Source organism: Nicotiana tomentosiformis, chromosome 4 (genome assembly GCF_000390325.3).
Source record: "Nicotiana tomentosiformis chromosome 4, ASM39032v3, whole genome shotgun sequence".
NCBI classification, from domain to species: Eukaryota; Viridiplantae; Streptophyta; class Magnoliopsida; order Solanales; family Solanaceae; genus Nicotiana; species Nicotiana tomentosiformis.
This window is the reverse complement of record NC_090815.1, coordinates 113,330,902-113,354,171: the sequence shown is the minus strand read 5'-3', so window position 1 is coordinate 113,354,171 and position 23,270 is coordinate 113,330,902. Positions and strand designations below refer to the sequence as shown.

Sequence of the window (23,270 nt, the reverse complement as noted above, 5' to 3'; positions counted from 1 at the left end):
GAAAAATAGGAACACCATAAAATCTAGAGAAAGATGCAAAGCAAAAGCGATAGCTAGTAAATAGGACATGCACTGAAAAGCGAAATAGTAAGCCACAACATTGCCAATAGCTATCTTAGACAAAAATCCTACATGGCTAGTCCCACAATGGTACGAAGTAAGGCACGACTCAACTACCTCCTAACCTACAACCCTAATACTCGACCTCCACATCTTCCTATCAAGTGTCATGTCCTCAGAAATATGGAGCCTCGCCATATCCTGCCTGATCACCTCTCCCCAATACTTCTTAGGTCACCATCTACCTCTTCTCGTGCCATCCACAACCAGCTGCTCACACCTCCGTACCGGAGCATCTGGGCTTCTCCTCTGAATATGTCCGAACCATCTAAGCCTCGCTTCCCGCATCTTGTCATCAATGGGAGCCACATGTACCTTCTCTCGGATATTATCATTCCTAATCTTATCTATCCTAGTGTGCTCGCACATCCACCGCAACATCCTCATTTCTGCTACTTTCATCTTCTGGATATGTGAGTTCTTAACGGGCCAACACTCAGCCCCATACATCATGGTCGGTCTAACCATCGCTTTATAAAACTTACCTTTGAGTATCGGTGGCACTCTCTTATCACACAGGACTCCATATGCTAACCTCTACTTCATCCATCCTACCTCAATACGATGTGTGACATCCTCGTCGATCTCCCCTCCTCTCTGGATAACCGAACCAAGGTACTTGAAGCTGCCTCTACTCGGGATGACCTGCGAATCAAGCCTCACATCCACGCCCTCTTCCCCTGGCTCAGCGCTGAACTTACACTCCAGGTATTCCGTTTTCGTCCTGCTCAGCTTGAAACCCTTAGACTCAAGAGGCTGTCTCCAAACCTCCAGTCTCTCGTTAACACCGGCTCGCGACTCATCAATCAGAACTATGTTATCGGTGAATAGCATGCACCATGACACATCCCCTTGAATATGGTGTGTTAACGCGTCCATCACCAGGGCGAATAAGAACGGACTGAGCGCAGAACCTTGGTGTAACCCCATTACAACCGGAAAATGCTCAGAGTCGCCTCCTACTGTCCTAACCCGAGTCTTAGCCCCATCATACATGTCCTTAATTGCCATAATGTAGGGAACCGACACATATTTTGCCTCCAGGCATCTCCAGAGAATTTCTCTAGGAACCTTGTCATATGCTTTCTCTAGGTCAATAAACACCATGTGCAGATCCTTCTTCCTCTCTCTGTATAGTTCCACCAACCTTCTAACAAGGTGTATAGATTCTGTAGTCGAACGACCCGGCATGAACCCGAACTAGAAAGTAAAATTTAGAACATACCTTTTGTCATTGTTGTTCAACTGCATGCTACAAAATCTCGTGAGTCGCCTTTAACCTTAAAAAATGATATGAACCAAAGAATCCTCTAGCTTAATGCCCATCGTTACATATACAGTCAGACCTATCTATAACAACATTCCTATATAACAATGATATTTGAAGTGGTATTTCGATAATTTAAAATTAAATAGAATATATCATTATTTAAGTATCATATTGATTTTTATGTTTAATTATTAAATTCGGTAAACTTTGAAAGCGTACATCAACGAAAAACTAATGATAGACGACTAAGAAAATAACTATCATGTGTTACTAAAAAAATTCTCCCATAAGAATATTTTAATATATCATATGTTTGTCAATTTTTTAATGTTTAGTAAACATATATTCACTTATCAAAACTTTATCTATAAATTTGACAAAGTAATATTTATATAATTTTATGTAACCAGAAAAAACTCGAAAAATCTGACAAAACCGAACAAATCCAAACTGATATAATTGGTTTAGTTTGATTTTGATAAAATCCTGTTATACCCCATGTTTTCATACGTGCGAGTATGTCGTAAATCAATTGATGTAAGCTTAGAAATGAGATTATATTTGAAAGTACATAAAGTAAGTTAATCATGTTACCTTGGATGTTATAAATCTTTAAGATCATGTATAACAAGTACCAAGAGGGTTGAAAGGCTTAGAAGCTAAACAAATTGAAGAAAATAAGTTTCGTCGAATGTTGACAAGTTGGGAATGTTATAACATGTACTTTTTGGGGTGATACTAGGGTTCTTAACATGATAAGGAGATTATGTTATGAGTTATTTTAGTCGTATGATAGTCGTGTATTACGTTTTGAAGTCAAGCGAGTTGTGAAAAAAAAAGTTGGCAAAGCTCATTACAAGTTACATTCATAAATGTGCTGAAAATTAGGTCAAATATAGCTGAGTTTTTCTCCCAATATACTTGGAATTACTGGTTGATCCACCTAATAAATTGAAGATCTATGAGTCTAGTTTCTAACTCATTAAATCATTTGTCAAAACGACATCGGTGTAGAGAGATATTTGCAGTTTTGCTAGACTGCGCATGCAGCCCCTATGGGAACCACTTGGTCGGTGTCCAACCTTCACCTATTCTTATCTCATTTTTGGGATGAGATTTATTCATTTTTCGACCTCCTTCCATCATCACACTCTCCAAACCCTCCCAAACAGTTCCCCAAAGGCTCCAAACAAATTTCAAAAAAATACAACATAATCCAACATCAAAGTTAGCTAAAGGTGAAGAATAACCCCACTATGGTGTTGTGATATGAATGAGAATGGTGGTGAGCTAAGTTAAGCTTGGGGTTAAAAATTTATCTACTGCCTAAGGTATGTTTAACATCCTTTTGATGGTATTTAAGGTTATTTACATGTTGGTTGTGGTGCTGTAGTGAAAGAATACAAGATAACACTTGAAAGGGGAAGAGATGTTGACATCTTTAGTTGGGTTATATATATATATATATATGTATGTATATGTTTTTATGGATGAAAATTGGGGAAAATAACTTGATTATTTTATGGTTTCTCTTGTTTTGCATTTCTATATGTTTATTAAGTGAATTGATGAAAGAAACATATGAAGCTTGAGATTGGAAGTAAAGATTAGCTTAAGTCACTTCTATGGTGTTGTGTTACCATTGAGGGTTGTTGTAAGCTAAATATAACTTGGATTTCGACTTGAATCCACTGTAAGGGGTAAGTATATTATTTTCTTACATGTATTTACGGTTATCTTGATGTTGATTAAGTTAAATTGATAGACTAGACATGAACTAGTGAATAAATTTGCTAGTTGAGGATAGTTGGAGTTGTGGATTATTTTCTTTGTAAGAAGTCTATAAGAGGTGATATGGGATATACGAGTTCCAATCGGAGCTTGCCGCTCATCGTGAAATAGTTGTGACTTGTTGTTGTTATATGGTGTCTTGTTATTGATACTTATATGTTTTCGGATTGCTCTGGTTATTTTTGTTAGTATATGGTATTGGAGGAGGCCCTTGTAACAGGGGAGATTCTGTCGAATTTACGTAAACGAGCTATTAGCTTAAGTTACAGACTTAACCTTTACTCAGCACTGATTTTTTATCTCATTATGCTATGGTAGATTGATTTGAGTTGTTTGAAGAGTTGCTTGGAAGGTATTAAGGACTCAACGAGGTTAAGGTATGTTAAGGCTATCCCTTCTTTCCTTTTGGCATGATCCATATGATATAAACGAAACGAGCAAACGCGCAATTTTTACAAATAATTCTATTCATAGAAGTACTAGGGATGCCTATGTTCTTGATTCCCCATGTGTCCTGTTATTAGTATATCGTCTGTTCATGGGTCTTAGAAAATACATAAGTTGATAAAGTTTATCCGAAGGCATATTGATCTTATGACATTCCGAGATATCTTATTAACTTACTTCATTATGCATTGTATTCGTTTATACATGTACATTGACACATGGCAGATGGTGTTATATACGCGTATATTATATGTATATGGGGCATGGGGAAAGGTTATAAAATTATATACGCATCACCACCTGATCAGTTGGTATATGGTGATTTCGCCCACAGAGACCGAGATGATATGATGGGATGCCCTCAGAGGCTTGATGATGTTATGCACGCATTTGCCTATGCATGATATGACATTTATACGCACATGCATGACATTATAAATGATTCATGATTCAGAGAGCTATTCAAACTTACAGGTTGAGTACTTTACTCTATGTTTCTTTCATGTCTTTTATATACTGCTTTTCATGCCTTACATACTCGGTATTTTATTTGTACTGACGTTCCTTTTTCCTAGGGACGCTGCGTTTCATGCTCGCAGGTCCCGATAGACAGGTTGACAGTATCAGCTCAGCGAAAGGTGTTGGTGCACTCCACTTACTTCAGAATTGCCTATTGGTATGGCTGGGCCGTGTCCCGACCTTTATGACGTTTATGTACTCTTAGAGGCTTGTAGACATATGTCATATATATGAATACTTGTATGGCCTTGTCGGTCTATGTTTTGAGTGTACAAATGATCATGGCGGCCTTATAGGCTCGTATGGCATATGTATAAGTTTCTATATCATGTTTGGTCGTCCTATGTCTAGTATTCTCTTATGTTTTATTCTGGGTATTTCATGACGGCCTTTCCGGCTCATTTACCCATGCTAGTATGACAAGAAAGATACGTTACATTGGTACTCGGTTGAGTTATACACCCCTGCTCAATAGTTCATTTGGTGACCATTAGAGCTACAACTGAACCTCATATTTTAGCTGAGACCTTACTCTTTGTTATAACTTTTTTTTTTCATCCTAAGTTTCTTTTCTCCCTTTTTGTAAAGGTTTGACATTTATATTTATTTCTAACTGGTCTGTCTAGGATAGGCAAAGAGCATACTGGAGTATTTGTTAAAAGGTTATGTACTGTTTGTGGTTTTTCAATTAATTGCTGATAATATAGCCTGTATATGTTTTTCACATTTGGAACTGTCAGTCAATGAAACTATAAAAACATAGCTGGTCTCAAGTCCAGGAAAGAGTTAATGAATTGGGTTTGAGACATTGTTTTCAACCCAATTAACAATCGAAATGCCCTAAGATTAATTCTTAGTCTGGAAAATAGGATATTTGATTTGGATCAAAATTCCTATGACAAACTTGAAGAAAAGTGGGGAATACTCCACTTTAACTCAAACTGTGCATATTCCCCATGATAATATGATAATTTTAAATATGAAAACAATAGTACTAATAATGAAGATCAAACAATAACAATAGTATAATATTAAATGAACAAAAAAATTGAGTTAAATACTAAAAATCAAGGGAGCTAACAACTCTATAAGAGTACGAACCCTTGAAAAACATGAGAAATGTCTGGGAATAATAGAATTTAACCAAAATATCTGCACTGCAAATCTTTTAGGAAACATTTCATGGCTATCATCAAAAAGGCATGAAACTTAAATTGTACTGATAATAATTCAATATGGAGGCATCCAAATTTGAAGGCAACACTCTCAAAATTCAATTTTTTGGTGCCGTACTAGGGGCCACTAACACCAAAAGCATTAAAAAGAAGCATAAACGTAAAGAAAAAATTATATAACCAGGCTGGAATTAGTATAAAGTTGGTCCAATAGGAAAGTGATTGAAACTGATGTATCATCTACGAAATAAATACGCCAGATTCTGTCTCAACCAAATGACATCTTCATTTGTTTTGTAATATGCAAAAACCCACGCTTAAAATTTTAAAAAGAAAAAAAAAATAATCCAGTGCACAAATCAACTCGTGTTCATGCAAGTTCTGGGAAGGGATGCATCCCAGGGAGATGTAATGTAGCCAGTCTACCTGATGTACGTCTTGAACCCGTAACCTATACGCAAAAACCATTAGCCATGGAAGTAGAGCCTCCGAGCAACGGTCAAGTTGTCTTCGTGTAATCGAATTCGAGCCATAAAATCAGCCCCAGATACTTGCATTAAGGTAGACTGCCTACATCACACCCCTTGAGTGCAACCCTTTCCTAGACCCTACGTGAAAGCATGATGTTTTGTGTACCAAACTACCCTTTTTTTCCCATTAGCCATTGATATTGATTGAGTACTAGTAAGGGCAATCTTAAGTCTAATAGTTGGAGAAACTATGCCCAAAAAGCTGAAAAATATTACAGCAGTAAATAAATGAACAAATCTTAACTGGGAATACTTAGACATTTAATATCTTCATTACAGATTGATTAGCAAAGGATGTGAGCATTAGGGGGAAAAAGGGAAATAGCTCACTTCTGGAATTACAAAATAGCATCTCCTAGTTTACATATTACATGGCAGGCAGTGTTGGATTCATAAGAGTTGTTCCAAGAAGGCCATTGCAAAGACTGGAACCTTCGTTCGTCTTACTGTTTTCAGCTCTAGGACTGCTCCCTGCGCTGCTGTTAGAAAGTGAACCGAACGAGGACTTCTGTAAGACCCCGGTTGGTGATGATCCCATCCGGGGGCTTCTATCCCACCCCTCGGTCATGAGATTAAGAGCTGCTGATTTGGTCTTGCAATCGCCCGAGCTGTTATTAGTGCTATGCAAGACCTCACCAAGGGGACCACCCATGGAAGTTTCCCATGTTATAGGAATCCAATTTCCTTGTCTTTGGTTATGCTCACTGATGATGGTGCCAATGCGTAATCCCATTTGAGTTGTTGTCTCGTGCTCCTGTGACGGCCTGTACTGTGGTGAGGTCGTGAGTTTGTCGTTCGCAGGAGAGGACGTGGAAGACATGAAGTCTGAAGTGACCACAGGGATGGAAATGGAGAGCTGAGTCCTATCTGTCTGCAAATCAATGTCTGGCCAAGAAACTGTGGATTGATCGGACTGGTTTTTGGGCCAATCGTCCATGAACTGTCGAAGTGAATGATGCTGTGATTTGCTTTCTTGATCTCTGATATCTTCTGAATTTCCATAGCCACGGCAATTCACTAGTGAAGAGTTTTTATTTAGTGGATTGATCAAAGAGTCAGCACAAACTAATCCAAATTCAGCCCTTGAAGTTACTCCATAAAGATTCTGCTCTTTCTGAATTGAATATTGGCTCTCTTTCTCACTTGATGAAACAACTGTAAGGCCTTTTGTATCTGAATACCTTCCACCAAAATTTTCCTTGGGCGTATAATTCCTGCTAGTAAAATATATTAAAATTAGATGGACGCATCGTGGAAACTACTGCTTGCCGTTAAAGTCATTTTGAGAAGTAGAAAGTGATACATATAACAGAATAAACTCTGAAATGTACCTCTCAAGATAAGGGGAAGTTGTAGAGGGATTAGTAACAGCAGGCGGCAATAAATTGCTGAGTCGGGGATGTGAGAGAGGTAGAGTGTTGGATGCAGCGCCTCCGGGAGCCAATGCTGCTGATGCTGAAGAAGATATATTCATCAGCTTGGCGGAAGTAGCACCAGTTTGTCCTTCCACAGGCTTTCTTGAACGATGGCGGCCTCTGTTCATGTGCCGCTCACAATACTTTTGATCGGCAACTGCATCTCTTGAGCACCGCCATTTCTTCCCATCTGTTCTCCTACACCTTCCTGGCTCCGGATCGTTGCTGTTGGAGAATCCTAGATGGAATGCACCCCATCCCACTGCCAATAATTAACCATAAAACATATCATCCACTATGCTAAAAGGGACTCGTAAATACTAAGACCATTGTGCTTTCTGGTAAATTATTTATTTTTTGGGGTGTTGGGATCTCTTGACCAGTATTTTCCAGTTGCCTCAGACACTGGCGGAACTAGCTTAGACCCCCTAGGCTAAAAATTATAATATGTAAATAGGGTAGAAATTAATTATTTTGGATATATATAAGCTCTTGAATCCTCTTGATATTACGAAAAATTCTAGTAAAATGGCAAAGGGGGTTCAAAAATTGCTTTAGAGCAGAGGCTTAAATCCCATGTCTGACATTTTTGAATCTTCTTGTATAAAATTCTAGCTCCGCCACCGGGGCATCAGTATCATGAAAAGAAAATAAAACCTGCCCTTATGTAGAAAGTTTACTGAAGGCAGCACATTTATGAACAATACCTTTATTCCATCACTTTACAATTAGAACCAAGATATTATGACTATGATAGGTATGATCACTTGGGAAACTTCCTGAGCCATAGATTTATCAAATTTAGGCACATGCCACTTCAAAATTTATTTATATCTAACTTCTTCAGCAAGATGATAAGTAGAAGTAAAAGCAAAGACTTACAAGCATTGGGTCTGAGGCCTGCAAAAGTTGTGAAGCCAGTAGATTCAAGAGCTTTTCTAATGGGATTGAGAAGATAAGGAGGTATTGGAACATTTGCAGTGATGTACTTGTAAATCAAAGCCTGGTGTTCCAACTCCATCCACTGAGATGGAGTAAATGGCCCTTTTAACCCTGCTATTACCCCATGTATGTTTCCAGCATTCATAGCTCCACTGCCACAGCCTGACCAAGAAAAGATCCCAACTTTAAGAATAAAAACTGATTTTTACCAAATACAGTGACTAAACATGTTAAAGAATGAAAGATTTTCCCTGTTAAATCTAAATAAAATGGCTCTTGTCTGCTCAACAAATGTGAAAGAAGAAAATAGACTGTTGAAAGATGCTTTGACAGGATACCTAAACTTAAAGAAAGCAATGTGTCTTGAACATTTAAAGCTAAAGGGGGTACAAAACATTTGAGATATTTGCAATACCAAGGAAAAACAACAAAGGGGAGAAAATCAAAATTCAGAGAAATGTGCTCAACTCTTTTAGGCCTTTCATTTGATTATGCCTTTTGAAAACCAACATTGCCACAAACTCATTACCAAAAATAGAAAAGATAGAAACCATGTAGTACTAAAAGATGCCATCTTTTCTCTTTTTTATGGGTGGGTGGGTTGGTCACAAGACTGAAAACATCAAAAAACAATTACATGAAAAAACTCCCTTCCTTGTGCTTGGAAACAAAAAGACTATGCATTGCTACCAAAAATCCAGCAGTTTATACAAAATCAACAAGCAGATAAAAATAACAAACATATTGAACCAAAAACACTCAATCTTGATTCCAAAACAAGAAACCTATTCTTAGATACATCACTTTCGAAGTTGGGATCTTTTTATTTTATTATTTAACAATTTAGTAGTATACCTGAAGAGTTCCTAGTAAAAGGAGTTGAAGTGTAATGATAATAAGGCATAGTCACATTCTGAGAGTTGGGTGAAGAAAAGCTAAGCATTTGCTGGCTGTTAGTACAATTACTTCTAAGCTGTTGCTGAAACAGCACTGTAGCTGCTGCTGCTTTAGAGGATGAGAAATCATCACTAGTCTTAGCTAATTTAGTGTCCTTATTATTCCAGTCATCTTCAGTAACAGTAGTATTAGTAGTAGCAGAAGAAGATCTTTCATGCTTGTGAAATCCAGTAGATCCGTACCACTTTTGCTTGGTCTCAACAGAGGCAGCAGCTGCTGCTGCTGTAGTAAACATATTACTAGTATTGTCTGAACAAATCACCCCACCATTATCTAAGCCCCCCACCACCCCAAAATCCATCTAACAAAAACCAAAGTTTCACCCTTTTAACAAGTTCTTTAGCTAAAAACTAGTGCATCTGAGGGGTCAGTTTGAGAGCAAGAAACAGACACAAGGAGACTGATTTTTGTTGTTGGAGAAGCAAGGACCATTTTTAAAGAGTTGGGGTTATATTTTTGTTTTTTGTTTTTAAAATGTGTTTTTTGGGGAGTTGTGGGAAGTGTTGGGAATTAGTAGAGCAGAATAGGGGGCTATATATGTAGTTAAGCAGACCTCAAAAAGAGAAAGACACTGGTTTTCTCGTTTAGGAGTTAATGTTTTGGTGAAAGGGAAAATAATTGGAGAGAGAGAGAGAGAGAGAGAGAGAGAGAGGGAGAGGGGCAAAGGCAGAAGGGAATTGAACTACCTGTAAGAGAAGTACCTAAGTGCTGTTATTATAGTCTTGTTTATATTTCGGACATAAAACCGCCTAATCCCTGCGTCGGTTCTTGTTTTCAATCACATATATAAAAAAAAAAAAGAAATAGAGAAACATACTCGCTTTTTTATTATATAAATACTACTGAGTAGTTGTAAAATGAAAATATATCTACCCTTTATTCAGTTTTTAGAAATCATATTCACTTGTCAAGATATTTCAGGGGCAAGTGGTTAAAGCCAAGGAAAACTGGACTATGGAGGAGCTCTTTCTTCTTTATTGAAATATATCTAGTTAAACATTAACAAGATCATTGGATTTTGTTAATATGACACCATTTCAGTGTGATATGAACACCATATTAATTTTTTTTTGTTTCAATTTATGTGATGTTATTTTCGTATTAGCTCATTATAGGAAAATAATATATTTTTATATTAAAACAATAAAATTTAAACATTTTAGTTTATCTTTAGTAAAAAACTTTAACGGAGTGGTGGGCTACATGAACAAAAGTATGCACAACCACGTGACCACATCAACTATATACTATAAATAAATCTACATATACTTTTCTTTTTTCCATTGCTTTGTCCTACTCTCGCCCTTCTTTCCTACGCACCAACACACCACGCGTGCCCTTTCACTATATGCTAAAATTATTGGGAAAGAAAATATTTTTGTTGTCAATTAGAAACGCCATTAATCTTTCTAATGAAAACAACTCTTGTTTTCAGATTTAAGAAAGATTCCCTTCTCTTTTCCTTCTTTCAATTTTCTGTTTTGTTCTTCACTTTGTTTTTTTTCCCTTCTTAAATAATAATCTTTCATGGAAAATGAAACACAAAGAGTTGCTAGTAACAATTTAATGTTATATAGATGGTAATAATTAAGTACTTAAACCAGATAAGAGAGAATAATCATAATAGTCGGCAGCATACTGGCTCGATTAATTTGAATTTATCAAGAAATCTTTTATTTTTAGAATTCAAATTTTTCGTCAAAGATGAAGATATTTCAACCATTCAATCACACTCCCGGATAAGTAAACACATAAATCTTATTTAGTCAAATTATCTTGTGATGATTGTATTTCTGCGTTATTGCGTTCCAAGTAATAAGATTTAAGGAGAAAAAAAATTACATATTGCGATCGACATCAAGTGGACATATTAAAATCCATAGAAAGAAAAAACATTATTCCTTATGGTAATAAATGTTCCTCTTTTGTAGGTAATGTTAATAAATAACCGTCAATTACAAGAGACTCAAATTGAAGAAGAGTGTACTAGTTTCATACAAACTGTCTATCCTTTTCTTTTTTTTCTTTTTTTTTTTAAGGAGGGAAAATTCGCAGCCGCTTCAACCTCTGTCACAGTCTCTGTCCTTCGGGTGAACACTCTGTGGTGAGCACATTATGCGCACTGGGTAAATCTTTCCCTGGTTAATAGCCTGCAAACCACACAGGGGATGTAAACCAAACTAGTCAAGCCCCGTGCGACAGGCTCAACCCAGAAGGCCTAATCTTTTTTTCGTGTGTTATTTAAGAAATGTACCATATGAAAATCTTTTTCATACTTAACAACAATTAATCAATTAGCACCTACTTGCTGGAAAAGGTATACATAGGAATTTATTGTGACTCTATTATTAATATTGTTTAATGAATTGTACACTTTTAATTAAAGCATACCGAAAATTTATTCTATTGAATGAGTAGTTTAATTCACTTCTGATTTGCCCCCTTTGATGTTTAGTTGGAAGTTGCCTTTTGGTCTTCGCTTGTGTTTAATTATTGAATTAAATTCCAAGAAAATTGCCACTTTGGTCCTTAAACTATAATGTACTTCTAATTTTGTCCCTAGTCTTATGTTCATTTTATTTGGTGAGGACTTTAGTAAGTTTAGTACATTTATTGTAATGAGACCTTTTAGCCTTTTATCTACGACTCTACATGTTAGTTTTGTCTTTGAATTATAGTTTTAGGCATTGTTGGTCAAAGAATGAAAGTTGTAACGTGATGAATTCTCAATCTAGAGGACCTTGTGGGAGAATAAAAGAATGCTTTAGGCTAGTTGAGAACATTTTTAAATTAGATGTATATCTTTATAGCATCCTATAGTTTGTTTGAAAGCATCTTGGATTATAATATACCAACCTAAACATAAAAATGTTAAATTACTAGAATAATTTATAATTAAAACTTCCAATGCACATGACACCCCTAGACACTATCATGCACCCTTCTCTCCTTCCTTTTTTGGATTTATTTTTGTCTCCAACCCCTCCCCCCCTAAAAAAAAAATAAGAATCACTCTAAATTGTCGGCAACCAAATCGCTTAAACAAAAAATAATCGGTGAAGATATAATATATACATAATTAAATATTATATGTGTATAATTATATATAATTAATGCATAATTTATGTATATAACTAAAAATAAAAAATAATAAATATTACCGGCTATTCAGAAAAATTAAGAAAAAACTTTCTTTATACCCAAAAAAAAAAATAGAAGCCAAAAAGAAAATTGCTTCTCTGCTCATTTCCTACTTAAAGTTGAGTGTTCAAATTGTCAAAATGTTCGCTCCACTTGATAAAAGATGTTCAGTGTTTAGGTTACATTTTATGATATAATTATTAATAGTAGGTTCAACTAAATCAGATCGTTGAATATAAGAGATATTCATGTCAATTACAAGATTGACCGTCACACTCGCTATCAAATAGTGGTCCTTCCGAAGAATTTCGTTAAATATTATGTGCTAGCTACCAAAACATGATCCTAGCTCTACTGTTTCTAGATTTACCTATAAATCTAAAATACTTCGCTATTTGGTATATGTGGTTGATATTCAAATATTACGGTTCATTAAATATTTGCTCCCTCATTGTCAAAAATGGTAGGTGGAGATCTTCTCTACATTATTCCATGCTTTAAATATTTATGTTGAATAGAACGAAAGAATATTGGATTATTGTTATAATATCATTGAGTACTTGTATAACTCGTTAAAAGCATGATTAAGTGAATAAAGAAAATTCATATTAATAGTTTAAATTTTGGATTAAACAGTTTATGTACTGTATACCCACTTCTATGTACCCCATGAAATTCGAAGACTAATTGAATTGTTGATAAATTGATGAAGCCTTAATAACTTTGAGGTTTAAGATTGATTGTCGTTCAAAATAGGGTCCCATAAACCTTTAAAATACGAACTAGCTACCGTTGATGATATAGATATCCGTAGAATTGTCAATTGGAGAATATTTCTTAAAACGTAAATGATATGACCTTATTAGAATAGGATAGTGTATAATATTATTTTACATAAAAAATTCAAATAATTGATTCAATTACTTGGCTATCTATAATATAAAATATTGTTTTTTAAGAAAATGAAACGATCTACTTCATCATAAACAATCACTTAAGTATACATTGATAGGCATTTTATTTTGTGTTTACCACTGATAAAAATTTGTTGTTTAACAAAAACCGTTAGAAGTAACTTTTTCAAGATGTTTTTGTAAAGAGAGCATCAAATAAACAGAAATTGCAAAATCTCGTAAAAAATTTGTGAACTTTGTTTTTGCACCAAACACCTTAAAAGGCATAATAAACTCTTCTGTCACGTTTTTTTCAGTTTGGAAATTCTACTATGTAGTACTAGTATTTATTCTATTTTCTGGCTAGTATTTATTATATTTGGTTGTTCTCTTTTACTGTCATTACCCTGACCACATAACGAAAGATTTTTAAGTAACTACAGCTCCAAAACCATATGTATTTTAGGCCCACTAGATAAGGCTTATCTCTTCATAGTTTCGATGAATTAAAAATTATAATTTAGTAAAAATAATATCATATATTTTAATAAAAAAACTAATTAAACATTACAGTAGAAAAGAATATATGAAAAGAGGGGTATAAAGATAATATTAGTATATTTATACTTTAAATCAATTAAATATAACAAAAGATACGTAAATAATACTCAAAAAAATTATTGCTAAATTTAGACAATAAAATTTTTTTGAACAGAATAACATAAATTTTAAAAAATATATTTTTAGAGTAAGAAAATAAATATTTATGTTATATTAAAAGAAAAATAGTGACAAAATATTAGTACAATTGATAAGTTAATAAAAAGTCACATTAGTAAAAATGAATAGTATTAATAACTTGCCAATTTAAAAAAGAATAAAATAAGGATAAGAATAATTTATTTGATTACCATGTGATGTGTATCCTTTAATTTTTTGTAGATTTCGTTATATTTATGCATACTGCACAACAAAATAAAATAGCAACTAAATTATATTAAAATAATAAGATATATCATATTATAATTTCATAAGACTAATACTCTTTCAAAATGTGATGCGGGTTCTAACCCTAGTTAAGAAATTAAAGGGAAGGTAAGATCGAGTCACATGCATCTCGCGTGGCGTTTTATTTCCGTCTTTCGTACCCAGCGCGTAACATAGAATTGGTGGGAAAACAAAATACATTAAGTGAAGTACGGACGCGCGTGGGACGAAGGGGTGCGACTTTAGGCTTTACCCCTTAAGTAGCGTAGGACAGCCCTACCGAGAAGACAACTCAAGCTATTCAAAAAGAAGACATCATTCAAAAGTTTATTCCTGATTAAATTCAATCAAAGAGAGTATGGAAATTATAAAAATCGAAAAAGAAAGAAAAGTTAGGGAACATTTGGGCAATTGGATATGTCTTATTGTTTGATCAAGTTTTTGAAGTGTTCAAATTATTTTATTGTTTAAAAGTACTTATACGGAAATTTAAGTAGGCGTTTTGAGTTAAGTTGAAAAATAATATTTGAAATTTGAAATTATGTTTGGATATGCATATCACTTTATAGTTTTGTAAGTGTAGAAAAAAGTTTATCTGAAAATTTTGAAAAAGTGAACAAAACCTCTTTTCTTCGAAAGTTTTTCAAAAACTTGCAAAATTCATGTACAAACACATTTTTAATTTTATGGACAAACGGGGCCTTAGGCAGAAATTCTTGAAAATGATAATCTTAATTTTTCTAATTTGGTACTAAGTTGCCATCTTGTCTGGCGGACAATTGAAAATGTGAAGCTCAATCATGCTAGACTATAATGAGAAAGCTTACAATTTAATCTTATTCAGTGAGATACATCGGCAATGTTTATATTGCAATGAAAAATTTAAGTCACATTAATTTTACTGAGTACTGCATATAATTTAAAGTTGAATGATGACTCTTTCACAAAGTTGTAGATCCATATTACAATTCATGTGCTATTCCGAAATTGGATTAAAACTATGTAATAATAAAGGAATACATGGAATATGCCCACTCACTAATAATTACCTATTTGAAAAAGAATATTTGTGTATATAATATCCTTCCATACCTCGCTTGTGAGATACATCGGATTTTTTGTTGTTGAAAAAAAAACTCTCAAATCCAACCCGCAAATGAATAGAAAAAGAAAAAAAGAAAAAAAAATGAATAGGAGCCGAGCTCGGTCTTTCAATGAAGGATGAAAAAGAGAGGTCCAAGGTCAGCTATTGAAACGATAGGAAATGTAGGTTTTATCGTCGTAAGAAAAACAACCTAAATCATTCGTTGGCCTCTAAATAGTGGAAACTTTACTCTAAAATATAAGTTGTTGCTTAATCCCTCCGTTCCAATTTATATAATAAATTTCGAATTTCAAAAGTTAAGTTTATTGATATTGATAATCTTTAGTTTTTTTATTTTTATTTTGCTGCTTTGTTTTCTTTTTACTTTTTGAACACACCACGAGTAAGGAGGTAGAGATATTATGATAACAATATGAACATGTTGGAATCCCAACACAGTGTACCAAGCTGCATTGTTATAGCATACAGTAGTGTATACTGTATAGTATAGCAGGCCTAAAAAGATATATCATTCGTTTTAATTTGTGCGAACATGTTTGATTGAGCACGAAATTTAAAAAAAATAAAGACTTTTAGAATTTATGGTCCTAAATATGGTAGAAAGAAGCATAAAATATTTATGTGGTTATAAAAGCTTCTCATTAATGGTAAAATTAAAAGTTTAAGCTAAATTATTTTCAAATTTAAAAAGATATCATTCTTTTTGGAACGGATCAAAAAGGAAATAGGTTCACATAAAATGGGACAGAGTAAGAAGTTCATTGTCATTGGGAAAAGGAGAGAGACCACCAAATGATGTGGTGCAACGAATGAGATTGCTCTTTATTTAATCAGAGGTCTCGAGTTTGAGTCATGAGCATGAAAAAATTATTGATAGGCAGCGCTTCTCTCCGAATGGAGCCTTACGCGGCTCGAAACTAAATATAATCGGATTTCAATATGGGTAACGGATATCGGAAGGGAAAAAGAGATAGAGGAGGGAGGGAGGGAAAATGATGTATTGTGCTGTGATGTAGACATGTCAACCAAGGTCCTGCCGTGGTGCTCTCTACTACCACGTGTGTCCCACCTCTCCAATGGTCCCCTTCTATTGTCAATTACCAAAAAGATAAAGAGAGACGCTAGCTAACGAACATTAATTCCAAATTCCCAACACCATTCCGCTGAAAAAACAACACCATTCCCACAAATTCAAAATACTATTCTTTCGGGTTTATATTTTTTCGACTTTTAAATTATTTAACTTTTTTTAAAAATCATTCAATAGTTTAATTATAATAGTAGTAATTCATTCTTTATTTCTCTTTGGATGGCTAACTTTATTAACGTTACATTAATTATAAAAACGAATTCTCACTTTTCAAAAACACCATATATTTTAATATATATGCCAAAACATTTAATATTTGAGCCTGGCAGATAGTATCTAGTGGAGAATGTATGCGCATATAAATTCAATGTACATATACGTATTTTAATGCATCTACGTACAAGGCATACTAATGCACAATGAACGTGTATGCATATGCAGCGGCAAAGTCATACGTACTAAGAGGTGTCAACCAATACTCTTTTGAATTATATATACACACACAACATAATGATACTTCTTATTTTTTTTGTGGGTTTATTATATATGTACTTTCTCTATCATTTTTTTCACAAAATTTAGAAGAAAACTATTCTTTCTTACGTCCCAATTGAATTTTTGAAAAGTTTTACTTGACAAAATGTCCGAAAATTTTCTATCTTTAGTCCACCAAAAATGTTACTATTTCAATCTCCAATAATTGGAGTAGATATAGAGAGCGAGATGGGAATAGAGGGGATAAGAAAGAAGGTCGCTTCCTCTTTGCCGACAGCCAAACTCTGTCCCCATTCTTCCTACTTTATCTTGGCCATTTCTAACGTCACCTCTCTAACTCCCACTGGACCCTTCTTCTCTTATTATATTAACTTCTTTTTTTATATAATGACCTTCTTCCTAATTCATGTGACTCCAAAGTATCCAATAATGTTTGTTATGTTATACATAAACATCACAACAATATCAAACGTCGGTTTTCTAGTTTTTCGTTTTCCTAAATTTTTGGATATGGTACTCCTCCTTTTTCATTTTATATATGTGAGTCTTTTATTTTTATAATTTATCACAAAAAATCATCTTTTATATTTTTAATTTTCTATGATATAATAATTTATGTCACACATTGTCATTGACTTACTTTAAATCATTTTTTTTTTCTGAAAAAATCCTTTTTAATACCGCACTCAATCAAACAGTATCACATAACTTAGACATATATAGGAACAATATGGACCCGTGATAGTTGAATGTGACCCGAGCAACTATTTAATAGTATAAGGTAGAGTCATAATCTAAAGATTGCAGTTGCAATCCTAACCGAGACGTAATGTTGTTATTTTCAATCTTAAACGAGACGTAATGTGATATATTGTCGCACAAATGACAAATTCGGAATAGTTACCTTAAATCCTTAATTATATTTCTAGCTTAGTTCAAGCAGCCTGCCTTATCCTTTTAACACATGCAATGATATATGTAACCCCTTCTATGCCGATGTATCATCAGATATGCTTCGAGTAATTAAAGAACATGAATTTGGTAGCAAAAGCTTGTCGTATAATGTCTAGGAGAGAAAATAACAAAAATAACCCCAAATGTTTGAGGATTGGTCTATATTGGTCTTTAAAAATATATACTTGATCAGTTTAAATCCTTTATCTTCTTATATCAGTTTCGATCCTTTATATTTACCATATTTTAGCACTTTTGATCTCTCTTAATTAAAGTAAAGAAACTACATATATATTGGGACAGATTTCTTCCAATTCATACCTTAAGGGGAAAACATACGCTTCCTTCCAAGTTCCACCTTCCATTATATATGATTGAGTCAACATTTATATCTTATTAGAATCTTCAACAACACACATTATTATTATCGAAACTTTAAGTGTTATGTATTTTCTTAAGATATGAATTGAGAAAATGAAGATGAAAAAGTATTTTTTGATGTTTTTTCAGTTTAAACAGTTCACATATTTTTTACAAGCCAATTCTATCAAATATAATTGTCATTGTGTGTTTTAAATGTAACAAAAACCAAAAGTGCTAAGTTTTAGTAAATGTAAAAGATTAAAACTTCTTAAGTATATAATTAAAATACTATCAAGTTTTGCCATTTTCTCTTCTCAGAGGAAGATTGATTCGGTTAAGGAGACCAGACGCATCATCAAGATCAACCTAACTTTTTTTAAATTGTCAATGTCACACCATCAATCACACTACATTAAGTTTCTTTTTACACCAATATAGTTACATTAGGTACAAATATAACAAGTAGGTACGGTGTAAGAGTTGTGCTGTATCATGTGCCAGCAAAGCAAACTTATCTTTATTGGAGGGACATGTAAATACTAGTTTGTCATTTACTCTTTCACCTAGTACTAAAAGCAGATGATTTTTGAGTGTTTCACGTCTGTCTCTCCACGTACCCTTTAACTTATGTGAAACCAGTTAATGTAAGAAACAAATGGTGATATAACAGCTCTTGTGTTCAATAATAGAGGAGGAAAAGTCGATGTAACTCGTCGAACTAAATTCAATGTCTTGATTGAAAAACATTATGTTTCGTACTTTGTAAATGACATTTCCTTAATTCAACAAAGTTAACACCTCAAGAAGTGAATGAACGTCCTTCATTTTCGTGCCCATTGTCCATCCACAACAATAATGAAAACCCAACTTCCGACATCTTGCTCCTATGGTTTAATTTATATTTATTTATTTGGTGCCTTCATGCCTAGAAATATTTACCCGTACGCAATATTTACACAATCAAGTATTTATCTAACAAATTACAAATTAAAATGAGAATGTATATAACTTATGATAGTTTCCGAAAAGTAATCTTCAACAAACAAGAAGGGAGATGGGAGAAGCTATGGAGGAAACATTTTCTCTGATTAATGAATGAACCTCTAAGTACAAACACAAACTAACTTTCAGTTATATAATGTACAATATTGTACACTAACTAACTAAAATAACTTATTAGTCGTGTTCAGCTGTCATTAATACTAACTAACTAACCATCACTTACTAACTGTTACTAATACTCACTAATCGACTACACTTTCAACACCCCCCTCAAGTTGATGGTTGGACAGAAGGTAGTCATGCTGCAGTTTTCCAAGACTCTTGGTTAACAAGTGAGCCAGTTGATCTTTGGTTGAGATGTGAAACTTTTTTATCATTCCTTGAACGATCTTCTCCCTAACAAAGTGACAGTCAATGTCGATATGCTTAGTTCTCTCATGAAAAATAGGATTAGCTGCAATCTGAAAGGCAGCTTTGCTGCCACAGTAGAGAGAGATAGGCATGTTAACACTAACTCCTAGCTTCTTGTACAAGCCTGTTAACCAGGTCAGTTCAGCAACTGTGGAAACTATTCTTCTGAATTCTGCTTGCTAAGCTTCTAGCTATTGTGTCCTGTAGCTTCTCCAAACTTCACTAGATACCCTGTAACACTAATGCATATTTCCTCTGACTCACAACTATTCCCTTCCTGGACTTGACAAACTCTAAACCAAGAAAGAATTTAAGTTCACCCAAGTCCTTCATTTTGAACTTGAGTTTCAAGTCGCTCCTAGTTTTCATAATCATATTACGACAGCTACTTATTACTAGAAAATTATCCACATAGACCAAAATAACTACCAAGGCAGTATGTTCCCTCTTGGTAAAGAGAGAGTAATCAAAATAACTTTGAGTGAAGCCAAGCTCCAATAATGTATCTGTCAGTTTTTTGTTCCATTGCCTAGGAGCTTGCTTTAGGCCACACAATAATTTATGGAGTTTGCAGACTTTGTGTATCCCTCCCTGGTTAGCAACCCTTTGAGGAATGTCTGTATAAACCTCTTCTAGGAGATCACCTTGTAGAAAGGCATTATGAATATCCATCCGGAAAATAGGCCAGTGCTTGGCTTATGCAATGGCAATGACAGACCCCACTGTGACCATTTTGGCCACAAGAGAGAAGGTTTATGTGTAGTAAAGCCCCTCATGTTGGCTATAACCCTTAGCCACTATCTTGGCTTTGTACCTCTCCGATCTAAGGCTCCTGATGTAGTGTACTTCACTTTGTACACTCATCTGCACCCAATAGACATCTATATAGGAGGAAGATCAACAATGCTCCAGGTGTTGTTGTCCTCCAGAGATGCAATCTCAGATTGCATAGCCTCTACCCACTGCTTATGCTTCACTAATTCAGAGTAGGACTTAGGCTCCTCAAAGGCTGAATATGCAGATAGAAAAGATCCAAAAGAGGAAGATATGTTGGCATAGGAAACATAATTGGACGCACCAATTAGCATTGCCTTGCTTCTGAGTGACATAGTCCTTCACCCAAACTGGTGCTTTACTAGTTTTAGTTAACTTCATGCCTCTGTAGTTCAGTTGGAGTTAGAGAAATGATAGGTGTTGAGGTACCGGGGGGCATCAACTACCCCAGTAGGTTCAACAACTTCTAGTATATCAAACATGGCAGTAGGATGTGCAGTCACTTTTGGCAGGTTCTCAACAGCTAAATCAGGAGAGTCAACCCTCTCTAATGAAGAAAGTGATTCAGTAGAAGCTACATGAGCAGCAGTCAAGATAGTGACTATATCTAGGACTAGAAACAAAGAGTATATAGTAGTAGGAAGAGATTTAAAGGGAAATACATCTTCTTTGAACACCACTTCTCTGCTAACCTGAAACTCTCTTGAGTGAATGATATATAATTTATACCCTTTTTTGTGTTATAGAGAAATCATGAAAAATAGCAGGTACAACTCTAGGCTAGAATTTATCTCCTCTTTTTAGGTCTATGACATATCCTAGACCGCCAAATACTTTTAAATGGCTCGAGGAAGGTGGATGACTATGTACTACTTCATAAGGATACATGCCTCGAAGAGTAGGTATTGGTAGCCTATTGATGACATAAACAACACTTAAGGCACACTCTTCCAAAATATTTAGAGGAACTGATGCTTGGAATCTCATGTACCGTACAATGTCCAAAATATATCTGTGTCTATTATATGCCACTCTATTTTTTTAAGGAGTATATACATAATAACTTTGATGAATGATCCCAAAGGATTGAAGCAGCTCAGTTATTTGTGAATTAAAAAACTCACAACCATTGTTAGTTCTGAGGAATTTAACAGAATATGAATATACGTTTTTAACCATAATCAAGAAGTTCTTTAACACTACAATCACTTCACATTTTGAAGGAAGCAAAAAAATTCATGTGTACTTGGAGTGATCATCCACTAAGGTTAAAAAATACCTTTTATCATCATATGCAGGGACCTTGTATGGTCCCCAAACATCTCCATGGATAGTATGAAAGTAAGTACTAGAAAATGTATTACTCAAAGGAAATAGAGATCTTGATTGTTTAGCTAGTGGAGAAACAGTATAATGACCTTCAGACTTGTTAAGTTCAATAGACTGGAATTCTTTTATCCTTTCAAAGTACTAATGGGCACATGCCCTTACCTTTTGTGCCAAAGGTCTACATTTATTCTACTGCCAATAATTGTATTTATAGCAAATGGCTTTGAGACATTTTTTGAAGTACTACTCTTGGAAGCAACAGTTACAATAGAGTCCACATGAAGCTTGCTGTTGTGATTGAACACATATAGATCATGGTCCTCTCTACCAAAGCGCTTTACTTTACCACTGAAGAGGTCCTGAAAAATGAAGAAATCAGGATCAAACAAGGCTGCACACATCAGTTCCTTTGTCAATTTTGACACAGACAAAAGATTATATTGGAATCCAGATATATGCATCACATTAGTTAACTTTTGGCCTGGGAAGATGTAGGTGGAGCCCATATGATTGACAGTAACTGACGTCTCAGTAGGTAGATGAACTTTGCACTCCCTATATTTATCACATAAGCTACTTTCAGTCAAAATTTATAAGTTGTTAACCATATGATTGGATGCTCCTTAGTTTAAGGTTGGTTGTCTCTAGTATAGTTGATAGAGGGAGACTTCTTCTTGGTTTTGAAGTCTATTGGATATCCAATCAGCTTGTAGCAAGTGTCTATAGTGTGTCCCTTGAAACGGCAATAGTCACGGTACATATTGTTATTCTTGTGCTTATAGGCAGGTCTTGAACTAGTAGATCCTCATTTGCTGCTAAACTTGGCAGTGCTTCCAGGACTAGAAGAATTACCAGCTCTGTAGCCTCTATTGTTGCTAAATAATACAATGCCCTCATTTACTTTAGACACATGTTTGGGAAGAGCCAATGACCTCCTGTTTTTCTCAGAGATGATCATGGCATTTGCCTTATTAATGGATGAAGTTGGTGACATCACCATTATCTGATTATTAGATTGAGCATATGACTCATTCTGCCCCATTAAGAACTGCAGAAGCCTTTGAGACTCAAAATGCTTAACATACTTCTTGGACTCTTCACAGCCACAATCAGGACAGGGTATTAAAACATCAAATTCTGCCCACAACTCTTTTAATTTGGAAAAATAGATTAAGACAGATGAGATCCCTTGAGTTAAAGTAGCTATTTGCCTGTGTAGATACAATATTCTAGATCCATTCATCTTATCAAAAGTTTCCCTAAGATTTATCTAAACCTTCTGATCACTTGTAGCATAAACCATACCACTTAGTAATGCATTGTTAACAGAATTCATTATCCACGAAAGCACTATAGGATTGTATTTCTCCCACAACTTATGTACAAATAGATCAAATTTATCCTTAGAATGCATGCCATCGAAAAATTCTAATTTGCTCTTTTTAAGTAAACAAACTTGCATAGATCTGCTCCATAAGGCATAATTCTCAGGTTCACTAAGTTTGATTGAGATTAGCGAGTTACCTGGAGTATCACAAGGTTGGAGGAAGAGTGGATGAT

The 23,270-nt window shown here is 34.6% G+C and overlaps 2 protein-coding genes across 2 annotated transcripts; both read right to left on the bottom strand.

Annotated features, from left to right (window-relative positions):
- Positions 1-6,077: 6,077 nt before the first annotated feature.
- Positions 6,078-9,846, bottom strand: LOC104117343 (growth-regulating factor 1-like). The gene is made up of 4 exons (XM_009628387.4): positions 9,065-9,846; positions 8,150-8,371; positions 7,184-7,529; positions 6,078-7,066 (listed from the first exon to the last, which is right to left on the bottom strand). The coding sequence occupies exons 1-4, from the start codon at positions 9,465-9,467 to the stop codon at positions 6,220-6,222; spliced, it is 1,818 nt and encodes a 605-aa protein (XP_009626682.1). The 5' UTR covers positions 9,468-9,846; the 3' UTR covers positions 6,078-6,219.
- Positions 9,847-22,515: 12,669 nt separating this feature from the next.
- LOC138910369 (uncharacterized) lies at positions 22,516-22,953 on the bottom strand. The gene has a single exon (XM_070201603.1). It carries the CDS (start codon positions 22,951-22,953, stop codon positions 22,516-22,518), a length of 438 nt encoding a protein of 145 aa, XP_070057704.1.
- Between the last annotated feature and the right edge of the window lie 317 nt (positions 22,954-23,270).